The following is a 23946-nucleotide window of genomic DNA, read 5'->3' as shown; positions in this document are numbered from 1 at the left end:
TATATATTGGAATCGGTTTGTACCATTTGAACCAACCGTGGATTAAATAAAATCCACAATAAACCGAAACTTGAAGTCACATGTTGTAAAACCATTCCACCTCAATACAAGAATACCTCAAATGAATCATTTAAAGGCCTAAAGTTAATTTAACAACCATACCCATGATGTTGTACATTTCTGACTGCGGTTGTTCAGTTTTAGCGTTTCCATGACAACCAAACTCTACTGATGTATTTTAGTGGACAAAGTTGGAGATGCGTGTGAGGGAGATTTTGACAAGGACAACGTGATTGACATCATCGACCACTGCCCTGAGAACGCTGAGGTCACGCTGACCGACTTCAGAGCCTACCAGACCGTGGTGCTGGACCCGGAGGGAGACTCACAGATAGATCCCAACTGGGTGGTGCTCAACCAGGTCAGCAACAAAACAAGGCTCATCTTACCTTTCTTACCTCAGACTTTTAAGCCCATTTGCAGTGGATTTTCCTCCAGAATGTCTTTCCTCGTCAAAACTCTTTCAAATTATTTTGTTAGGCCTTATAGACAGCATGTTTCCTCTTCCAGGGTATGGAGATAGTCCAGACCATGAACTCTGATCCAGGCCTTGCTGTTGGTAAATACTTGAGTATCTTTGCTTTGCCGTGTCCAGTTTTACAATAACTCCAGCTATTTCCCATCTCCCTCCATGGATCCTCTGATCCGGGCCGTTGTTTGTCTCCTATGTGCATCTCCAGGCTATAAAGCCTTCAGTGGAGTTGACTTCGAGGGAACCTTCCACGTGAACACAGTGACGGACGATGATTATGCTGGCTTCATTTTTGGCTACCAGGACTCGTCCTCCTTCTACGTGGTGATGTGGAAACAGACGGAGCAGACCTATTGGCAGGCCGCGCCCTTCAGAGCTGTCGCTGAGCCTGGAATACAATTGAAGGTTTGCGTGACGTCTGTTTCCATCGGTTTGACGGAGTCCTCCTCGATCCTACATGGCTCTTCTTCAACAGGTGGTGAAGTCTAAGACGGGTCCTGGTGAGTACATGAGGAACTCCCTGTGGCACACAGGAAACACAACGGACCAGGTGCGTCTCCTGTGGAAGGACCCCAGGAATGTCGGCTGGAAGGACAAGGTTTCCTACCGCTGGTTCCTCCAGCACAGGCCGCAGGTCGGATACATCAGGTACAGACAGACATGCTCCATCAAACACACTGTAGACACAGTTTTAGTGGAAGGCTAACCTGCTGTCAATGTTGATGCGAAATTCATTTTCATTTGGGGTTTTTCCATCAAAATCTGTATGCACAACCATATGTTTTACCACTCTTTAATTTGCGCCAAAGCCTTATAGCATAATGCATCTCAGCCTTATGGATTTTGTTGCCATATTTTCTGAGGTCCAGGTCAATCCTGAACCTTTTAATGGTTAACATCCCAGAAACCAGTTTTGATATTTTGGACTCATTGTTCTGTTAGAAAACCCAAACGAGTTCAAGTTTCCACCACCTGACCTGAACTGTTTCTCTTTTAGGAAAGCAAACTGGATTGTAAACCCAAATGAGAAACCGATAGCAAATCACAAACAGTGTCTTGTGAGATTCAACACAGCGTCACATGGGAGAGTCACTTTCTATTAAAATCAAGGAGATTACTCTTCCCAAATCTGGAATCAACAACAAAGAGTGTCTGCATAATGTAAAATGTGATGTGAATGAAATAAAACATTTTCCAGTATCCAGTCGGCTTTAGGTTACAAGCTTGTTTATTGCTACAAAAGACTGAAGTTAGAGTTCAACTTATATTTTAGGGGGTTCATGCATGAATTTGAACCTTTGTGTAAAATTTAACCAAGAGACAATAAATTTATATTATGCAGAAAATATTTGTGTTTAAAGATGGAATTGTTTCTTTTGCATCGTTTAAAAGAAATTTACATATAATCCCAGTATTGAGTGAATTTATATTTCTGACCAGAAGTGACTTGTTTTTTTTATGTTTTACTCAGAGCTCGTTTCTATGAGGGGTCCAAACTGGTGGCGGACACTGGGGTGATCATTGACACCAGTATGAGAGGTGGGCGACTGGGTGTGTTCTGTTTCTCTCAGGAAAACATCATCTGGTCCAACCTGAAGTACCGCTGTAACGGTGAGTGTCTGCTGACTAACAATGCTCTCGGAAATGGAAATAAAAGCTCTGATCATAGAAGTGAGATTTTATTTTCTCCTTTTTCTTCTTCAGACAACATTCCTGACGACTATCAAGAGGTAGAAAGGGCAGAGTGAAGGGGCAGAACACCGATGGGGGATTTTTACCACAAAGAAAGACGCTGAGATGTGTTGCTGTAGTAGGTCAAAGGAAAATGGAAGTGTTGGAAGAAAAAGAAACCATTTCAGTGACGGTATTTAGAGGAGCTGAACATTGTGCTTTATATCCTTTGTTAGTTCAATGATTAAATCAGCAGTTTTTCCTTATGTTTATGCAATATATCTTCAGTTTATTAGTGCTGCTCAAACATAATAAGCTTTCAATGGACATTTCTTAAATATAATAAAAGCTGCCGCATGTAAGTTTTTTTTTTTTTTACATATTTGTTAAAACTGTCACAATATAAAATAGGGCAGCTCAATTTTTTTCACAGATTGTCTTATATTGTCATGACAAAGTGGGAGTTTTAGCAAATATGTAACGTTTTTTTTATTTTTATAAAAGTTACATACTGCAGCTTTAAGTAAAATAAATCTTGAAAACTACACAGTATTAAGTGTGCTTTAATCTCTGGAATGATAACTAGGTGAAATGCTTGAACTCCAAATTTCAGTTTTAGGTTACACTATGTACGTACACTCGCTCGTATTCAATTGAATGTCTCTAAACAAGCTTCTGGCATAATTTAGATGGACTCTATTTCTCATCAGAAATGGTAGCAAGCAGAAGAAATTTCTGCATCTACTAGTTTAACGTTTCTCTCCTGCCTCGAATTAAAAAGTGAAGAAAAGCAGGTGCAGGTTATAATTTGTTGTATATTCTCCTGAAGCATGGACCCGACGTGCAGCTTGTGCGTTCTGACCCCGTTTTTAACAATGTTTAATTCTGACCTTGTGTGACCTACATACAATCCACAATGAATTCAAATTTATTGAAGTTGTGAATGATGAATAAAGGCCCTAAATTACTGCACGTCTCATCTGAACTTTTCTACTGACCTGTACACAGAAAAACGACATCTGACGGCATGTTATGCATGTTTTTATTGAAATAACGTGAGCGTCATGCCACCTACAACTTTGCATTTCAAACATTTTGGTCAAATTACTGTCAGTCATAAACCTTCGTTTACAGTGGTTTTCAATGTCTTACTTTATTGTGTTTTTTTTCCTTGTTTGAAAGCACCATTAAATTTCTACATTCACATTAATCACTGAAATGCAGAAACAAATGAATATCATTAGTTTACAATGAAGCAAATTAAAATGTCAGCTCTGTTGCTATGCATGATTCTGTCTCCTTCTTCGAAACATGTTAAGAGAGCGATCAGACAAAGAATTGATTGAAGGAACTGTTCAGCTTTGCAGTGTGACGTCATTTTTTTTCTATAATACAATTTAACTCAGCTGTAAATTCAACATCCAGTGTTGAATAAATCACTTTTGACATCAACTGTGCTGGCTTTTTCCTAGACATCATGATGACGAAGAAGCATAAAACGTTTAACTGTGATTACATGAGTCAGCAAATACATAATGTTCAGAGTTGTATCTTTTCCTGCGACAGACAAAACAATGTGAGCAGTTCTGCTGGCTACCTTTGGCAAATGCAATGTTGATTCAGTGGAGCTCTTCCAGAGAGGTGGCACTTTACAGATATAAAACCTCCTGCCATGCATGACGATGACCAGAAACACGCAGGTGAGATGGATTTTCTCTAAGAAAGGTTTCGGCTCAAAGGGAGCACTGGCGATAGGAAAACTTTACCCTTGTGATCTAAGTGGAAACTTCACAACAGTGGGTGTCTAATATCAACAACTTGTTCTGTTGCATAGAAAAAACTACAAAACACAATATATAACAAATCACAACACATGGAGCTTAAACAATAAGCCTGAGGAATGAGTTTTTAAACATTGTTAAGAAGCCAAACTTGCTCAATTCACACCATAGTTCATCTTTCCTTCAGGATTAAATAAATACATCTTCTGTAACATCTCTCCAACTATAAATGTATCCCACAAACATATAAACCTTTGCTACAACTTCTCGATGGTTTGATTTCACAGAACTGAAGCATCTGGCTGAGATAAAAAAAAAGAAAAAAAAGGAAAACAATAAAATAAAAAGTCTGATAATGCAACAAAAATCCACTTCAGAGAATCTACAAAGGCTCAATGGTTTTCAATGTAACGCAACTCCAGGTGTTATTTTTGTAACTCCAGACCTGTAGGAAATACAAAGACAGTCAGTGGTATTAAAAGAGTTAAAAAATGACCATCAAGGTATTACCAGCTTAACATTGTAAAACAAAGACTGTAACATGTAAAACAAAAAGATAATCCTCCGCTCTGAATGTTGGGGGTAGTGAAGGGCTGTGTTTCAAGGGCAGGCGGGGGGTTCGCGGTGGTCCCTTTGCCTCATCCATCAGAGAGAAGAAGGTGACCTAAGCCTCGAAGCGCTTCGGACACATCATGGGAGCGAGGAGCGTCATTATGTAGAGGAAGAGGCAGACCCAGCAGGACACCACCTTGAGCCAGAACACCGACCAGCTGCCGTCCAGCAGCTTCTCGATCTTATGGTCATCATAACTGGGAAAGGCAGAGGAACAGGAAAACTGTCTGAACTCAACTTCAGATTTCAACCAGAGTAAAAGCTGAGACAATAAAACATGAAGTATGAGATCAGAGGCAGGGGGTAAAAGAGTCGACGGTACAGTCCCCCGAGAAAACGCGTGCAAAACAATAAGACACAAATACAGAGCGCTGAAACAAAAAAATTACTTACTGAAACCAGTTGGTTATGGACATCATGACGTAAAGAGAGCCCAGGAAGAAGACAAAATGGAAGAAGGAATAGCAGTAGATGGTTCTTTCGTGCTCGTCGTACACCACGCTCTGTCCTGAGGTGGTCTTCTCCTCTTCATAATCTTCTGGAAACGACAAAAACAACAATCATGCATGAAAGGTGAGGATCAGCAGCGCACATAAAGTTTAAAACTTCCTTAATGAGAAGACCTGGTATTTCTAAGTGCATGTGTACTTCCAGCAGGTGGCAGTGTGATCCAACACATGCTTCTCCTGCTTTACTTTGCAACAATAACCTCCTAGTAACAGTGACATCATCTGTGTTTGCTGACCAATGCTTTCTCACCATCCTCAATCTAGCTGCTAAGTAGCAGCTGGATTGAGTGTGTGGACTCTGACTGTGAAGGACAAATGATCAGAATTTCCTCACCTGTGTCGTCCCCGAAGCAGAAGCAGCAGCGAGCTCTCTGTGGAGGAGAGAAAACGTTACTGCTGAGAGGGACCAGAAAATGACGCGGGACAAAAACAGATGCCTCACGTACAATTGGCCACATCTGTCTGAAAGCGAGTCAATGGGGTTTTTTACTGTTGCTGTTTTTTTGTTTTACGAGCGTGTATTTTAATTTAGCTTCACAAGCCCCGTGAGGTCTGAATATTTGTGTGTTTACCTCAGTTTCTGGCTCACTGTTCCTATAGACCCGGAGCGCTGCAGAGCTGCGCTTAGTGGTCGATGTTAAACTGAAGGAGAGAAAAAGGGAACAAAAATAGAGAGAGAGGTTATAATTCCATCACCCTGTTTTTTTTTTCCTGATAATTTGCCGCTTTAGCAGCCTGCGCGACCACAAGAGACAGGATGCCTCCAGTTGATGGGAAACACATGTGAACAAAGACGTAAAGCCACAGTTTGCGTCTCCCCCAGCTTTTTGCTCAGATACAGCCAACTGGATGGAGCTTTGCAGAGCCAGCCAATACAAACTGAGCTGCCTGCGTCGTTATCGTTTCTCTCATCATCCTGAGTGCTCCTGAGGTTCAGTTGGGTTTCTTTTGATAAGCATAGCACTGTATGAAATCAGTGAAGGCTCAGTTAAAAACTTATCTGCTTTACAGAGGTTGTGTCCGTTTGTTTTGTTAGGAAAATTTAAAGAAAAACAGCATAAGAAAGATATTTTAGCCAATTCTTGTTCTTCAACTGATCCTCTGTTATTGTTTTGCTGTGAATACTAGTAAAAAACAATGTGTCTGAAAAATCAGCAAAAAGAAACAGTTAGGGAGCAAAACTTAACTAGAAACCTGCAAGGCAGTTTGTTCTTCCTGTTTGTCAGAAAAACAAACCTAAAGGCTGAGACGAGTCAGAGGTTTCCAGGATAATACATGCACATGATCCAACTGTGTCATTTTGATAATTTCCCCAGAAACAGACACTGAAACTACTGCAGTTATTTATTTAGCTGCCTCAGTTTTATGATCTCATGTCAACATTAAGCTTAGGAATCACGAAGCAGTTTATATGGATCAGTGCCACAACAAAGAAAATGCACATCTTTTGACTGTGGTCACTTTTTTAAAGGGATTAACCGTAAAGTAAGATCAGTAAAAGTGATGGGTGATTCTGTTAAAGCTCAGTGAAAGCGGACAACTTCTTAAAGCTCTGTGTTTGCTTTGGTGGAAATACTTTGGTTTCCTCACTTACTTTCCATTTTTAGACAATTTAACAATTTAACCTGCCAGATAAAGATCATCATTTCAGAAAGATTATCACCTTTCTGAAAATGTGTGAATGACAATCAGAATGTAAACCAGATCTGACTGAATCTTTCTATGCATTTTTTTCTGTCTGAACGTCAAAAAATATCTTTTGCATTTTATTAAAGTTTGGTTGATTTTTAGCAGCTAACTTGTCTTTGAGCTGTCACGTCACGAACCTGGAGGAAGACGCGTGTTCATCTTTAACGGAGGCTACAGCTCAGCACATGTTCACAACTGCTTCAGTTTGTGACCGATAACTTGCAATATGTTTTGCTTCCTACCAGGAGTAAATGATGCAGGCAAATAAGATCACTGCTCCCAAACCGGTGACGATCTGCTTGTCACTTTCTGACCCGGAGTTGAAGGGAAACACGCAGACAGTTTGGTTCATGCCATCGACTTCAACCACTAGCAGAAGAAAACATGTGGAAACACATATGTGAAAACTAAAACATATTTACAACCAATGAAGGATTTAAATGTAGAGTAGAACATTTACATTTTATGGCTTATATCATCATATTTATAAACATGAAACTGTCTGCAACGAATACTAGCTTAAGCTAATTATCAAATGCTAACCTAACTTGTGAATCAATTGACCTAAGTTAGTATTAATTACAGATTGTTAGTATTAATTACAGATTGTTAGTATTAATTACAGACTGTTACAGATTGTTAGTACTAATTAATTACAGATTGTTAGTATGAATTACATATTGTTTCAGATTGTTAGTATTAATTACAGACTGTTACAGATTGTTAGTACTAATTAATTACAGATTGTTAAAATTAATTACATATTGTTACAGATTGTTAGTATTAATTACATATTGTTACAGATTGTTAGTACTAATTAATTACAGATTGTTAGTATGAATTACATATTGTTTCAGATTGTTAGTATTAATTACAGACTGTTACAGATTGTTAGTACTAATTAATTACAGATTGTTAAAATTAATTACATATTGTTACAGATTGTTAGTATTAATTACATATTGTTACAGATTGTTTAATATTAATTACAGATTGTTACAGCTTGGTACAGATATGTCTGTTCTTACCTTCTTTTGGTTTGCTGGAGAAAGCGGAGAAGGTGAGGTACATGACGTACACGCTGATGACCCCGGGCTGCAGTAGCCCTGATCTGGGTTGCACTGCACAAACAAAAGCAAACAGACATTTTAATAAAATCTTCAAACAGGTCTTTATGAAAGTATTCACACCCCACATTTTGTCACATCCTAATCCTAATAAAAAAACATCAGTGTATTTTATTAGGATTAGGAAGCCAGAAGAAGTCATGTTTAGCAAAAGCCACATAGAAAACATCAAACAAGGAGTTCTGGACAGAAAAGACCAACAATCTAACTTTTTGGATCAACTCTATGTGACCTAGTGCAAAGCCAGACCTGAATCCAACTTAGACATTTCATAGAACCTTTTCATCCAATCTGACTCTTTCACCCAACAATTATGGTTTCTAGAAGTGCAAAGCCAAAACATTTCCATCTGTCACTGCAGCAAGTTCAAGAATCTGAATATTTTAGCTACATTGTTTTCAGATATTTGGTTAATTTCTATGGCGAACTACATTACAACAAAAAAACACTATAATAAATAATAAAGACTGAATTGTATTGACGTTTCTTACATTTCTGTATGTAGGGGGAGATGGCGAGCAGGGACACAATCAAGCAGAGGCTGCCATTGATGCCCAGAAAGATCTTGTTCAGAAAGCAGGCCTTAGGATGGGTGTAGTACAAGCCCATGAAGACCACCGCTCCCACTGCGATGCTGAACAGGATCAGGGTCACAAACGCCAGAGCCGCGTACCACAGGCGGTTGTACTCCACACCTGAACTCCTGCAGGCGGAAACGGAGAGGGCGTCGGGGGGGAGAAAAAGCAAAAAGCGGAACAGAAAAAAACAACAGAATATTAACAAGGGAATACAAACTGAATGAGAATAATTTAACAGGGGAAAAAAAAACAGGAGTGAAAATACAAAAATACAACCCAGGAGTAAATGACCTAAAGGAAAAATCACAGGAAGGGAGACAGAGTAATGTGTGATGAGTTGCAGCATCACCATGGAAACACGACAGGAAAGGTTTACAGCTGCGCAGGTTCTTTCATTTTACTTCGTCTGGAAGTTTTATAATTAATACAGTGGCATGAAGACAAGCAAAGGTTCACATTTTATTTCTTGTCGATTGAAACCTTCACACATCTTGGAAACAATCTGCCACCATCTACCAGAAACTTTTCTGCAAGATGCATCTTTGCTGAACAATGCGCCCCATTGAAACACAAAACTGTCCATCTTCTTCTCTCATCACAACTTTTTTTTTTAGAGCCTCCAAAGAGTAAATAATATTTTTAGGGTTTTCTCTAACATACAAAGGTCAGCACTGATCTTTCAATGACAGCCACACTGTTCAGCTCTCACCAGTTTGTGTTCCATCTGTGAGCAAACTCCACCAGCAGCATGAGCTGGATCAGCAGGAAGATGGCTCCTCCTGCAGCTCCAATGTAGCGCCACACTGTCAGGTTAAACAGAGACCAGGACATATGTTGGACAAGATCACATTCTGAGCTCAGGAGAGCCGAATAATAAATAAAAGACGCAGGTTTAGAAAGAATGGTCACTGTGGATCTAAATGATTCATCGTATCACACTGTTATTTAGAGGCACCATTTTTCTCATCTTATTGGTAAAAGATTTTGAAAGTCCCACTTCTCTGTAACTGCACCCTATTTCATGTTGACGTGTAAAACTACGTAAAACACACTGAGGTTTGTGGTTAGATGACCTAATGGAAAGATAAAATGCTAAACATAAACGTTCTCCAATACAACAATAAGGACGAAACCAAGTTTATCTTTTATTTTAACTTTATACAACTGAGTATTTTCACATCCCCTAGTATCACATCCTTATCAGAAGTTTAATCTTTCTTTTTGCAGACTTTAAAACTCAGATCATTCAAAATTGTATTAACGTAGCAGACATGACTGAAACGATTAATCGGATTTTCTGATGTATCAATTATTGGAATAATCATTAACAAACTTTGTAATCAATTGCACTTGAGTATACAGACTCAAAATATGCCAATTGCTGAAAAGCAACATATTCACAGCAGTAATTAAACCAAAACTGTACAAAAATGTGAACATTTTGTCACAAGCAGAAGCTTACGATAAAAATACTTCATCTGTAAATATGTGCTACCCAAACTTCCTCAAGTGGCAGCTTTAGCTTCACCTGGTTCAAATGTTGTTAAAAAAAAACCTATTAAGCACCTTTTGTTATCCAAATATTAATTGGTTAATCCAAAACATACTCAACAGATTAGCCTGAGTATTGATATTAAGTCAGGCAGAAAGGCCTGAGCTTTTCACATGTTGATGTTAGGAATATGTTTTAGCTGCAGATGCATCCTTTAGAACAAATGATCAAACAAACACCAAAGGAATGTTATAACATTTTAGGCAAGAAAATGATTGTTTTCTTATTAAAAAAAGAAATGTAATTATTTATTTACATCTTTTAATATAAAATAAAAAGGCCTACACAGTTAAATAAAAAATCAGCTAAATTTTTTTTGTGATTAACTGATCAATCATCAGAATAACCAATAAAATAATCAATTATTAGAATAATCATTAGTTGCAGCCCTAACAACAGGCTTTATAGGAATACAGTAGAAAGTCCTTTGGTTTTGCAGAAAAGGCGTTTTACCTTCCAGAAAGATTTTCTCCTGGGGAATGAAGAAAGCTCCAGTGCAACAACCAGCCAGCAGGATAAACTTTAGCAGCCAGAAGCTGATCGTCAAGGGAGGCAAGAAATACAAATATATCGTCAAATCTAAACTAATGTAATATCAATTAAACTATTTAAGTAAATATTCAAGTGTAAAAATGTAAACACGATTATGATAAATGCATCGTACTTCAATACGATGCATCATAAAATATTTACAAGTCAAGACAATTTGATTTTTATTCAATAATTAGATTTTTATTCAATCATCTTATTTTCTGTTCTTAAGTCAATAAATGTGAAACCAAAATCTGTGAACAACTTGCTGACTCAGCATGCAATTTTCTCTAAACGAGGTTTGGGACCGCATTTCATTCTTACAGACAACTGTACATTTGATGAGCTACAGCAGCTCATTTTTACCCGTTGTGAATGGCCGCTCTGCAGCCTGTGCTGCTGTTTATCCGAAGCGTGAAGACGGAGAAGAAGAAGAAGAAGCAGGCCATTCCAAAGCACATCTTGTAGACAGCAGAGTATCCCACCAGAGTCTTGCAGTTCTCCCCGGCATTCATCTTCTCGCACAGTTCGTTGTAGAAGGGGATCTGATGGGCAAAACCAGAGAGCAAAAAGAAGAAGAAAAAAATACCAGGATTAGATCATTGTGGCAGTGGACAGAGACCCACCTCTGCTTATGTTTGTATTGAGTGTGCCCTCAGTGAAAGGGCCCAATAGTGTCTATTCTCTGAGTCACGGCTCTAAATGAGCTGAAAGACGGAACAGGCAGCAGCAACAAATGTGCGGTCTCTCTGTGGAGCCCTCATTCATCCTCGGTTCTCTGCAGCCTGTTAGAGGGGCCTTAAAACCAACTGACAGTGTACACACACAAAGGCCGCAGATGAATAAATTAAATGCTTTATGTCACCAAGTCAGAAAAATGTGAAGAGGGACAAGAGACGGAACAAACTACACGGGGGGGGGGGGGAGAAGAAAATCATGGTTCAAGCTCCAAAAACTGCATCACAAGAGGAGAGGCAAAGCAAGGGTGAGTAATGAAAATGAGAAACTTGGTGTGGCTTTCAGCAGGAAATTATACTTTGGTGGCTGAGGTCCAACAGAAGAGACAGCTCCTGGATTTAAAAAGCAAAGAATGAAGTCTGATATATGGTGAACAGACCTGCCAGCTTCAGAGACGAGGGTCCAAGTCAAATGGGAAAGAAATGGAAAACAGAATAAGAGTGGTAACTTTTTTTCTGTCACCCACTTCTTTTGTTGGCAGCCCAAGCAAAGGAGTTGGAATCAGCCTGCAGTTCTTAGAAGCTCGAGCGTAATTTATTTAGACCACATATAAAGCTGTACAGCGCTGGAATCTACTGACATGCTGAAAAACTAAAGAGAGAGCCAGGTAATTAGAGCACGATGCATACAAATCCCTTTGGGCAAGCACACCCTGTACAACAGGCTAGATTTTTGCATCACACAAATGATCTCAATTCTAAGACATTCTACAGCTCAAGTCAGTCATGGGAGATGTGTGTATTGATTTTATTAATGCCTCCATGTTTCATTCAGCTGAGTAACTAGTACAAAGAGGATAAAATAAAAAAAACGCCTTTCTTTCCAAGTGAATTGCATTTAAAATAACTTTGCTGATGACAAAAGCAGTAACCAGAATGTAATTTTTTCAAAAACTTTGAACTGCTACTTCAAATCGCAAGAACCAAACACTGACAATAGTTTGAATAATTGTGGTATAAATTTTACCCAGTCAATCCTTCTAGTGATTATGGTTTATTATATGAAATGAGTTTCCCAAAGCAGACTTTTTGAAGATAAATATGTATGAAAATAAGCTTGTCTTTTTCAAAAGTAAAAGATGAATGAAATCCAGTGCTCTTCAGAAAGGTATCTGTACTACTCACCGCTTGGGGACTTCAACAGGTAACAAATGACAGCTGAACATGTTCGATTCGGGCAGATTAAGCCGTCATCTCTTCAGCGTGTGGAGCCACATCATGACAAAGAGCAAAAAGCCTTTTTGGAGCTTTTGTCTCCTATTAAGGATCATATTAGCATGTCCATGGTGTTGTGATTACAAGAAGAATGGCTGAACTGTTTCAAACTGCTGTAAATCTCTTTATAGGAGACCAGCACTCCAACACACACAATGGCTGCTCTCTTAGGAGGGACTTCCCACTGTGCTCAGTGTGTCACTGACAGCGTCTGCCTGAATGTGTGGAGGGGTTTATCAGAGGCCATTTTGTGCTTGGGTTGTTTTTTTTTTTTGTAGAGAATCCTCGTATCACAGAGAAACACACAGCAGGGGGTCCTGTCAAAATGTTTAACACATACTGGAAAAGGGATACACAAAACAGGAAGACTAGCGGTTAAATATCGTCACCAAGGAGCCTCTTCTGGAAGAGGAAGCTTGGCTGTTGTTACGGTAACAATCAGCAAAGGATTGTATTCCTTTAACACACACACACACACACACACACACACACACACACACACACACANCACACACACACACACACACACACACACACACACACACACACACACACACACACACACACACACACACACACACAAATATATGGCTGAACATTATAAATATATTTATATATTTTTTTATTTCCTGGCCTTTTTTTCTAGGTCAGCTCTGTGTTGTACAGTGAACACATTACGCTGAATGAATTGGATCACTCTTTATTGGATGACAAAAATCTAACATAAACTTAAGTGAGTTTATAATACAATTATAAAAACTGACTAAACTGGATTTGAGCTTTGAGGTCACAAATTGCTTGCTGGATTTTCTGTATTAAGGATTTCCAGGTACACAGCAGAATCCCCGGGTTCAATAAATGAAAACAAAAACTGCACGTTTCAAAGAATCAAAGCATCCACAGACTATCAGACTCTCACTACCATGTCTGACTGGTGGTACAGTGTTTTTATGTTCATGTTCACAGAATGTTTGCCCCAAAGTTTTGTCAAAACTAGAAACAGAGAGCGAGACGGTGAGCCAGCTACTCAGAAAACAACAGGACAAAATCTGGGTTAAAGGTTGTTGGCCTAATAACAACTATACTATGCAGGAAGTTACTCTGAAGAACTCCAATTTGAGTGATTAAAGAGATCTTACTGATGCAATCATCCTAGAATCACAGAAGAAGTCATTTATTAGAAGTAAACACTTGCTCCCACTCTCGGTTTAAAGAGTGGGAGGAATGCTGCACATTTCAGAGATTTATTCAGCAAACTAAAAACAGTAAGCAAAGTGGTATTTTATTGATATAATCCAGAGTTTAGCAGTTATTATCTGCATACATCCTTCTAAATGTGTTTGTTAATTAATCAGTTATTTCAATAATGTACTCACATTGTCTTTCATCATGTCCTCCACAGTGGGGGACATCATGATGACACAGATGACGGTGACCAGCAGGAAGTACAAGGCGTACATAATCCTGGTTCCAGTGGACTGCTTGATCTTCGGACAGCAGTTACAGCAGCAGGAGCAGGCCGCTGAGCCGCAGCAACAGGCCAGCTGGACAAACACAATAAGGACACCCTTAGCTGAGCTTCTTATTTCAGACGTAATGAATACTGACAATCAGGAGAAACAATGTGGTGGATGGACGAGAGAAAAGTTCTCTAAAGTCATTTACAAATTCTATTAAAGTCTACATAAAACATAAAAAGTAAGAGCAGGTTCATCCAGAACCAAAAGGGAAAAAAAAAAAAAAAGATTTCTGCTGAAATAAATTTGCTTTAAAAACGATGATTCACACCAGCTGACAAATTCCCCGACCGCAGGAGCAAGTCCAGAGAATCAGTGAGGTGCAGAGGAGGAACACAACAGATGAATCAACAATTTTAATGATCTATTGTCTGTCATGGTGGCTCCATCTTTATCGCAAAAGACAGAAGGAAGATGGGAGTGGACACAAACCTCTAATAAAAAAATTATTCACCCTCACACAGGATGATCACTTTGTTAAAATATCCACCTTACTATTTGACTTGTCAGCTAAAATATAAGGTTGGATCAAGTTGGAAGCAGAAAGGGACTATATATATATGGCCAAGCTATGCTAACCGCTAAAATAACATGCTAAAGCTAACTTAAAATCTCAACTGTGTAGATATTTTGTCTTTAAGTGTTTTACAAAGTGACTCTGTTCTTATGTATTCTCATAATAAAGCGCTTTAAAAAAAAAATCAAATCATCCAAAAATTGATAATGCCTTTTCAAAAGTCAAAGACTGGAAATCTACCACAAACACCTGATTGGTGCATCTTGTTTATAAGTGACCCTTATAAACAAGTCGTCTCCATGCAGACACACTGAAGAGGGTCCAAGTTGCCCAAAACGCTTCAAAGCCGTTTTTAACCAACTTTTGGTTCATCAGAAGGGAATTGAGTTTGTTCAACCAATTTTACTGTCAAACTAAAACAACTGATTGAAAACAATGACGTTTTTTTCAACCTGGAAAAATACAAAATCCAACAATACAGAGTCATAGCATCTCCTTAACCAGTAGTAAACTTGAATACAACCACAAGTGACTGTTCATATTGGTCATTCATGGTTTCAGCCACGAGAGACAAACAGCCTCTCTTCTGCACGTCACTACGGAGAATGAAAACCCAGTCGAGCACAGAGGCCTGCACTGTTTCCTCTGTCAGGGCGTCACATAGGAGGAGGATAACTACATAAAAGAAGTCTCTGTATTATATTTAGAAAGCAAGGCGCTCTATGATTTTTTTTTTTTGCAGCCACCTCACCCAGTGCCAAGAGGTCAACCCTGTGATCTCCATCTGTACATCTATCTGATTCATCCACTTATGATTCAAAAACCACAAAAACAAAAGATTAACTTGGATCATTTTTAATGTTTCATTCTTTCTGGAGGTTTAAATGCAATTTCAAACATTGTTGTCACTTAAAGATTCTGCACAAGAGGAAAGTTGTGAAACACACGACTCGAGAGCAGCAGGAGGACAGCACTTCCTGTGGGTTTCCAGCATAAACAAGAAAGCATTTATCTGGTGATTGCTTCATCTTTTCTTTTAATAAGCCTTTGTGTGTCATTACAAGAACAATGTCCCGTGAGCAGGAATTTGCTGTGTTTGTAGGTTTTTTTTTATTTTATTTAATAGGAAAGCACTCTTTTACACCTCACGGGATTTTTTTTAACACTTATTAATGTGTTAAAAACACCCTCTAGCACCTGACTGACAAATGTACACCAAAACTTACACATTGTTGGAATAAAGCTTTCGGTCTCTGACTCCCTGCTTCTCCAGCCTTGAGATCTTCCCGTTAGCCTTCCTGCTGCCTGTCCAACTATTTACCCATCCATCACCTCGGGCTCCAGCATGGTTGCTTAGAGCTCTGGCTTTTCATAGCAGAGCAGAGCGCTGTCTTTTTGATGGCTCTCTTTACAGATTCCTGATTGAAAGCAGAACCAAAACTGTCTCCTTTCTCTGTTAAAGCAGGGGAAACTGCATCTCTGTCTCAGTTGCTCATCCTGAGAGAGCATTTATTTTACACACTGTGACAAAGAGAGCACATATAAAACTAAGATTTTATAGACAAGATTTTATATGTCGGATTCAAAAGGGTTTTGAAAAACAAACTTGTCTAAAAGATGGGCTCAAGCCTTTGGAAAGCAGACATTATGAAGAAGAACTGAATCAAAATCAGTCCTGACTTGTGAACAAGTAGGAAAATATCAATCTCTTTCTGATCAGTTTATGCAGCATATGTAAACACTACCAGGTTCAGCTGACAACATTTTTTGGTGTAGATGCTGTTACTGAGGGAAACGAATTCATGATTAAAGATTTAGTCGGGGTAAAGATGAAAGCAGCTGTCTAACTAGATAAGACTCAAATAATTTTCCAACTAGAAGAGCAAGAGGAGGAGACAGAAAAATTCAATTTGACGAATTTGCCCGGCCCACGACAGGATTGCTACTCTGAGTTTGTACATCGTGGTCTCCATTATCCTCACTGCTGTCGTTTCCACAAGCCTTCAGATGTGCACAATATACACTATACGAACTTTGTTTTTATTTCCAAACAAAAGGGTGTTTATTTTACTAAAATAAACTCTAAAAAGATACCTAATTTGGGACCCATTGACTCTAAGAGCATTTTTAAAGAAGCATCCCTTAAACTGGTAGGTTTATTCTGCTGTAGAAATTCATAAACAGAGAAAATCTGGCAAACTTAGAATCTATTTAATTACTTTTATATATAAAAGCACAGTTAAAGTAGCTCTCTGCCAGGCATGGCGGTGGCACAGGCGTAGATCATGTGGCCCAGAGTCCACTATGTCACCGTCACGGGTCCGAGTCAAAACCCGTTGACCTTTGCCTAACGTCTTCGTCTTCTCTCACAAACCACTTTGATGAATGAAGGATGAATGAAGTTTAGCCTTGATTCGATGTTTGTGCCTCCTGGTTTCCATTTGCATACAACAGCCGAACAGGGCAAGCTGTCGCCTCTAGTGTCTGCTGCAGACGCATGTCTCTATCAATGGGCAATTAATTAACCACAAAATGCTGCATACAAGTAGAGAAAAAAAAACAGAACAACTGAGGATCTGATGTTGTTTAGATTTCATTAGTTAGGGGGTGTTTCGCCAGCAGATTGCACACAGTGAGGCGGGCAAAGAGCAGACCGAGGAACAGATCTGGGAACAGGGAGAGGGATCCGAGAGATGGGAATGTCTTGAGGAATTCCTCCACACCCAGATGCAGAAGGAGTACCCATAGCAACCCACGCTGACCTTACCCACTTCACAGGCCGTCCACTCCCCCGGCCTCCCTCACTGCTAGTGCCCCTCGCCAGTATAATGACAGGTGGTTGGCCTCTCTGCAATTCAAACCACCAACTTACATATGATCAGCAGCCTCCCAGCCGTTTGTCCTGGTGCTGCAGCTATTCATCCTGAACAGCACAAGCCCGGCCCCCACACAGCTCTTTCCACGCCTGTCTTCAGTCAGACCAAGGACAGATTCTCAGAAAATCTTACAATACAGTCAGTGTAGACAAACTCTGGTCTACTTCTCTCTTATCTTAGTTGCTGTGTTTCACTCCCTTCATCAGTCTTTGTTGCGTTGCTAGGATGGTAACCATTATCTCTTTTGAGTTTTTCTCTTTTTTTCCCCCACAGTTCACCTTCTTCTCCACTCGCTCCCATTATACTGCTTCAGAAAAAAGCAATAACGCCATTTGAAACACAAAGGAGATTTCCCCTCTACTAAATTTGAATCTTCTTGATGTTGGCCTAGCACATTTGCTTAAGATGTGAAAGAACGTGAAACCAATGTGGATGTTTTTGTAAGACAAGTAACTAATGATACCTGCTGTGTTATGCTCCTATACTCTTCACTGCCTTATTAATGCCAATCAAAGCGATAAAACAACAACACTGTTTGGCCTACCTCAGTCAAACCCAGAAGGGTTAGGCTGTGCAGCACGTAGCCACAGAGAAGCAACCGCTTACACAATACAAACAGGCCTATCACAAATTCAGGTCAGCCACTGTCCGCACAGCGAGGCTGAAAATCCCAGCCAGATTTACAATAAAGTACGGGGCTTCTCCGTCTAGCAGTTCCTCTAACAAGCAGAGGTGTCAAAATACTGCTAAATACAGGTCGGAGACCTGTGGGAGCAGGAAGCCAACACCGTTCGGTTTCACCTAAACACACTGGGTCTGAAAAAAAAAAGAAAAAAAGCATGGCAGAGAGAAAAGACGTGACTCACACCTAATGTGAGCTCTGTCAAAAGCAGAAGTACAGACACAGCAAAGCCCTGCAGCCATATTTTCACTACCACAAACAGTAACTCTCACTTATCCTGCATCGTGTGGTTAAATATGATGCCTCAAAGTGACAACACTTCATAACATCTGTAATAAGTTGGTCACAATGAATCATCCCAGACCAAAAGTTCAGATAAAACTGCCGACCCACCCATTTTTCTCAGATTACATCCAATGCTTTGTGCTGGAGGCAGTCGCAGGAAGCCAGCAGAGTGAAATGAAAGTGATGCAGGCGAAACAAAACGAGCTTTAACATACGACTCCATTACTCCACATACGGTGAGTGACAGTCCTGCTATTGTCTGTATATCCAGGCAGCTGTATACACACAGCAAAAATGTATCAGTGCTCCGTTTCCCTGTACACACAGGGAGATCTTTGCTTCTCTCTTTGCAAACGGATCCCCTGGATACAACCAGCAGCTAGGAAACTTTAGTTTGTTGGGAAACAGCTGAACTAAAAGGGAGGATTGAGTTACAGTAAAGAGGAATAACTGAGGGCAATGATCATGAAACTCCTCACAGATGAAACTCTTTGTCACAAAGGAAACAGACTGAACCAGAACAGGAAGGCGAGACAATATGAGATCAACAGATACAGGAAAATCTACCGTCGAGCTGTGTTTATGCCAACACAAAGGTCAGTTTCGCCTTCAAAGTGAATGTTTTCATCACTAGCTGTTTTACTTGAAAAGCCACAAATTAGACAGAGCTAGCTGGTATTTCACTATGTTGCATCACTGACTTTAGACCTTGCTCACTAACATAAAAGTGCACACAAAACCTAAAGAAATAAAACACAGACTGGAAAAAAACAGGGTCTGTCCCAGTGAACTCACCACCACAGAGCTAATTAGAGATGCATGGGTAAGGTTTTTCTGGCTGATGTTGTTCCTTGTACTGCGAGACATGAAATCCAACAGAAAAGTAAAGTACTGTAGACATCATTTGTGCCATCAGATAGTAGACAGACACTGCAGGAATGAAGGACAGGTAGTAATGTCCCACTGGGAAAACAAACCCCTGCCGCCGCTGACTTCAGGAAAAATTCCTGAGAGTTAGCTGAAGACTAACGGCATGTCATGCCCGTGTTACGACGGCGGGCATCGTAAATCCTGCAGGCTACGGCAATAAATCAATGGGGTGAGGAAAACTACTCTGCAGATTTTGTTACATCACAAAAACTAATTGAAATATCTGTCCGTCTTTCCTCAAAGAGAGCTGCAAACTAAATGAAAACACTTGTTCGGAAAAGAGTTAGATTTAGTGATAAAGGACCTTTAAATTAAATAGGTTTGGTTACTTTTGACCACCTTGATGACAGAAAAATAGCAAATGTGTTTTGTCCTCCAAAAGAGACGTCCAACCATTTAAAAGTGAAAAACACTCGTTTTATTTAAGGACATTTCAAGGCAAAACGAGCCAACTCCCATGGCACAGCTTGCATCCGTCATGCCTCAGTTCATAACCACCAGCAGGACATTTTGTACAAACCTTTACAGCCGAGGGCTAAAAGTAATTTTCTAACTTTTGCTGTAAAAATGTGATTATATGTATTACCGTATTTTCCGCACTATAAGGCACACCGGATCATAAGACGCACCTTCAATGAATGGCCTATTTTAAAAAAATTTTCATATATAAGGCACAGCGCATTATAAGGCGCATAGAATAGACGCTACAGTTAGGGTTGCCACGCGATTTGTTCTGTACTCTACAAATGTTGATGTGTAATAATAAAGAAGTGGTCCCCGAGTACTTTATATAGTAGTCTGCCTCAGTCATTGTTTCACTCATGGTGTTGGCGTTGCGATATTGTGCCCAACTGCTTTCTGGGTAACACAGGCCAACCGACACGCTGCCGCCGCAGCCTCTGTCTCCCTCTTCCCGCAACCCCCCGGCTTTAAATGTATAGGGGCTGGTCCCTTGGTAACCCTAGTCGAAGCACCCCGGATGAATGTCTAAAGCCACTTTGTTGACATAAAGAATGTCAACAAAACAGTTCGACTCCGGTCGGCGAAGAGAGCCTTCTGCGACTGGGCCGGGGCGTGGCCGGACGACCGTCATTCTTCTCCGTACACGCACAGCATATTGGTGGAGAACGTGGTGCTAAATGACCTGCAGACGACCTGATCATCAGGTCGGTAGGCAGATAGGTCAGTCAAACTTTATTAACAAACCAGCATTCTGACAACTATCCCAGCATGCACCACACGCTTCTTCTTCTACGGGCGAAAATGAAGTCGGTGGCTGCTTACCATAGTTGCTAGACCTGTTGTGGCTCAATATTGGTCCATACATAAGGCACACCGGGTTATAAAGCACACTGTTGGCTTTTGAGGAAATTGAAGGTTTTTAAGTGCGCCTTATAGTCCGAAAAATACGGTACACGATTATACTGTGTATGTGCAGGTGGTTGGCTCTGTTGTTTTGTTTCAGCAAGGATCAAAACCTCCCATATGTAAGAAGGTGTAACTGGCCCAAAAGGGGATTTTCAATTCAAAAGAGGTATGGTGCAAGATACAACATTAGCAGATGATACAGTTGAAATAAAAATAAAACATGAGATCTAGACTTTTCTAAAAATACAAATAAAATGATACACTATGATTAAGAAGATGGATACATAATTGTTTGTTTACAAGTGTGAAATGAAAGGAGGATGGAGCAGAATAGCAAAATATGGCTCTCAAAGAATAACCTTTAATTTTCTTCTAACTACTGAGACCCACCCATAGCTACTACACCTCCGCATTACAGTGCTTACAGACGTGTCCTACATTGCCTCTCAACATCCACAGCACTTTGGACACCTGGCCGAAGCTTATCCATGGGTCTTGTTGCCACTCCAACATTTCATAGATTGCTAAACTCAGTGACAGATTTCAAAGATGTCCTTCTACACCATTACTTCTTCCCTCACTTTGAATCCAACCCAAACAACATTCGCCCATCTCCAATTTCCAACCTTGGAGGCAGTGCGGAAATTGCCGGACCACACATCAGGCTGGGCCTCTCAAAACTTCAAGTGTGGCACATAAGCATGGAGAAAAAAGTTAATTAGAAGTACACAAATAGATGGTGACGGACCAAATGGGCTGTCTGTGGCAGGGATTAGTACACTCCCCGTGCAGCAACTCTCAACTGGTCTTATTGTTTGCCATTCATTTTCTCCTAATCCTGCCCCTTTTCCATCATCCCGGCTCTTTGAAAGGCACAGGAAATGGAAGTAAGCTCCCCCTTAGATGAGGGGTGAATGTGTAATTAAATTCCTGCCCAGACCAACGCAGCAGCAGCAGTGACCCTGCGGTCAGTATCAGTCTGGTAGTTGTAAAAAAAGGCACTAAGCATTAAAGAAAACACTCTCAGGCTCGGTATACAAGTCCGCTGCCTTTAACAAAGTGTTTCCGATACGATAGGGTTCTTCACATTTCAGGGATAGCATTGTGTCCCAATTACTTTAATCCAATAACAAATTAGAGCTGCATAATCAAATCGTTGGAATATCACTATCATGGAGGATCGCTTGGATGCTATATTGAGAGGGCTATTATATTTCAAGTGTTATTCAGTCCCACTCTGCTTGTCAGTAATGCGTTTGACCAATTGGAAAACTTTTCCTGCTCTTGATTGCTGCCGATTTTAGAGGATGAGATGAGATGCTAAAAATCCCAAAGAGTATTGGAGACATTGTGATGACGGAAAACAACAAGGGAGGAAAATGTAGGTTATACCAACTAGCATTTTAACGGTTCAAATAAAAGACAAACCGATCAGAATTTTGAGGCCTATTTCCGATCAAAGGTTCTGTAAAGCTTCCCTATTTTAGCTGATTTCAATTTCTTTTTAAGAGTTTTACTATAATAGAAGCATTCAGTTTTACCCTGCTGCTTCCAGCCAGTTATTTATTAGCATGACTGACATTGCTAAAACAATATCAAAATAAAGACATTTCCAAAAGGCTGCCAACATTTAAAAATGAAAATAATTTATAATGCAGCATCTTCTCTGTCATTTGTTCTCCCTTCCTGTTCTCTCCTCTCTAAATCTCAGTGAACTATGGACATGTCTTGACATGTCCTAGAAATAAGGGATGGGCACTATAGCTTTTAAAATGTCAGAATTTATGGTAATAATTGCCATAAAAATGACAGTATTTAAAATGTAATCATAGACTTTTTTGTGAATATAGCTGTCACAACTGAAATACAAACACAATTCCTTCTATAACAGTAATAATCGCACTTTTACTGATATTATATAATTCAGAATAAAGCTAGTTGAGAAGTACAACTAGGATTTTTGCTCAATGTCCAATCATATTTACTAGAGAAAAAATGGTTTGTCCAACAGTCTAGTTTCACAAACAACATGTAAATAAATTTCATACAGCTTATCGTAACATATTCTGCAAAATTTGTTTTCAGAACAAATTAATTATACACTTTAAGTTAAAATGTGAAGGATTGGACCTCTTCACCAGTATGGGCTCCAATCTATAATCGGAACATCAAATTGTGGGGAAGAAAAGAAGAAAAAAAAGCTTCTATCCATTTTCAGCTTACAAAAACATCCAAGTACAAAATATACTGCTTACACTTTTTCTAAGTCTATCACAATCATATAAACAAATGCGTGCAAAGATACTGTGAGTAATCTTCTCGCTTGACAAAAAGGAGAAGGTCAAAGCACAAAGAAAATCGGAACTTGTTATCGAAAAGGAAAGAAGTGATTGGTGCATCTCTAAATATAAACGCAGACATGTTATTTCGCCTACGCTCTCTCCATGTCTCTACCCCTTCACTTTAGTGTGAATAAGCAACTTTAACAAGATTATACTCCTAAAAAAAAATAAAAGCAGCTTCCTGTGAAGTTTTAGGAGTCAACAGGATTATGGTTGAAAACATGCAACAACTAAAACCCACAATGAAGAGGTGTTTGCAACTCATAGCCAGCTTCCAGAGGAATGTGTCGAGAACCAGCATGCTTTGAAAACCCTAATGCTCGTCCTTCAGTCCAGCTAGTTTTGATAGTATCTCGTTTACAGCGCTGTTTCAGCTAGCTTCGCCTCGGCTCGCTTTGTCCTCATCCCCACGGTGACGTTACCGAGTGGATCCACAGCGTGAATTATGCATTTCTTTCATGCTATGAGTTAATCAGGGCAACTGGCGGGCAAACATTCCCCACGAGGAGAGGGGAAAAAATAGGTAAGTCTCAGTAGCTAAGGTCGAGCTGAAATTAACGCTGACACGAAGTGTAAACGAGACTAAACGCTCTGGACGCCACAGCCGCTTCGTTGTAGCGTTTGAACCCGGTGGACAACACAAGACAGCCGCCTGTCTATTGTTCCTCACCTGCGAGACGCAGCACGGAGTACACATCCTGCTCCGAAGAATCTCTGAAATCCGCTTTGGGGTGAGAAAGGATGGCTGTTTTCCTCCTCTTCAACATGAAACCACCCGCCGCAGCAGCAGACGAGGAGCAACGCGCTTGTTCTTCCCTGGTTCGCAGTAATGCCCCTGACCGCTGCCTCCGTCCTTCCTCCTCTTCGTCGTCGTCTCTCCTCCCACAAACACCCC

At 40.0% G+C, this 23946-nt stretch overlaps 2 protein-coding genes across 3 annotated transcripts in view; one reads left to right on the top strand and one right to left on the bottom strand.

Moving 5' to 3' along the window:
• Window positions 1–3655, top strand: part of thbs4a (thrombospondin 4a) — a 10806-nt gene extending 7151 nt beyond the window's left edge. For both annotated transcript variants that reach the window (XM_008418829.2, XM_008418830.2), the window contains 6 exons: window positions 243–421; window positions 571–619; window positions 741–937; window positions 1008–1180; window positions 2004–2143; window positions 2237–3655. In XM_008418829.2, the coding sequence (XP_008417051.1) occupies window positions 243–421; window positions 571–619; window positions 741–937; window positions 1008–1180; window positions 2004–2143; window positions 2237–2280 (782 nt within the window). In that variant the 3' untranslated portion in view covers window positions 2281–3655. The remainder of the gene's footprint in view (window positions 1–242; window positions 422–570; window positions 620–740; window positions 938–1007; window positions 1181–2003; window positions 2144–2236) is intronic.
• On the bottom strand, window positions 3229–23946 carry serinc5 (serine incorporator 5). Its single transcript, XM_008418832.2, has 12 exons — window positions 23722–23946; window positions 13911–14078; window positions 10949–11127; window positions 10505–10587; window positions 9209–9302; window positions 8413–8624; window positions 7823–7915; window positions 7037–7163; window positions 5678–5747; window positions 5440–5476; window positions 4990–5134; window positions 3229–4793 (listed from the first exon to the last, which is right to left on the bottom strand). Exons 1-12 carry the CDS (start codon window positions 23746–23748, stop codon window positions 4649–4651), a joined length of 1380 nt encoding a protein of 459 aa, XP_008417054.1. The 5' UTR covers window positions 23749–23946; the 3' UTR covers window positions 3229–4648.

The sequence above is a fragment of the Poecilia reticulata genome, linkage group LG9 (genome assembly GCF_000633615.1).
Source record: "Poecilia reticulata strain Guanapo linkage group LG9, Guppy_female_1.0+MT, whole genome shotgun sequence".
Classification (NCBI taxonomy): Eukaryota; Metazoa; Chordata; class Actinopteri; order Cyprinodontiformes; family Poeciliidae; genus Poecilia; species Poecilia reticulata.
This window is presented reverse-complemented; position numbering and strand designations above follow the sequence as displayed.

Excerpts from the sequence above, each read along its gene's own strand:
- serinc5 (XM_008418832.2), bottom strand. The coding sequence starts at position 23,748 with ATGTGTACTCCGTGCTGCGTCTCGCAG. Across the intron at positions 8,625-9,208 it reads CACAGATGGAACACAAACTG|GAGTTCAGGTGTGGAGTACA; the intron begins GTGAGAGCTGAA and ends TTCCGCCTGCAG. Across the intron at positions 5,135-5,439 it reads CTGCTTCGGGGACGACACAG|AAGATTATGAAGAGGAGAAG; the intron begins GTGAGGAAATTC and ends TGTCGTTTCCAG.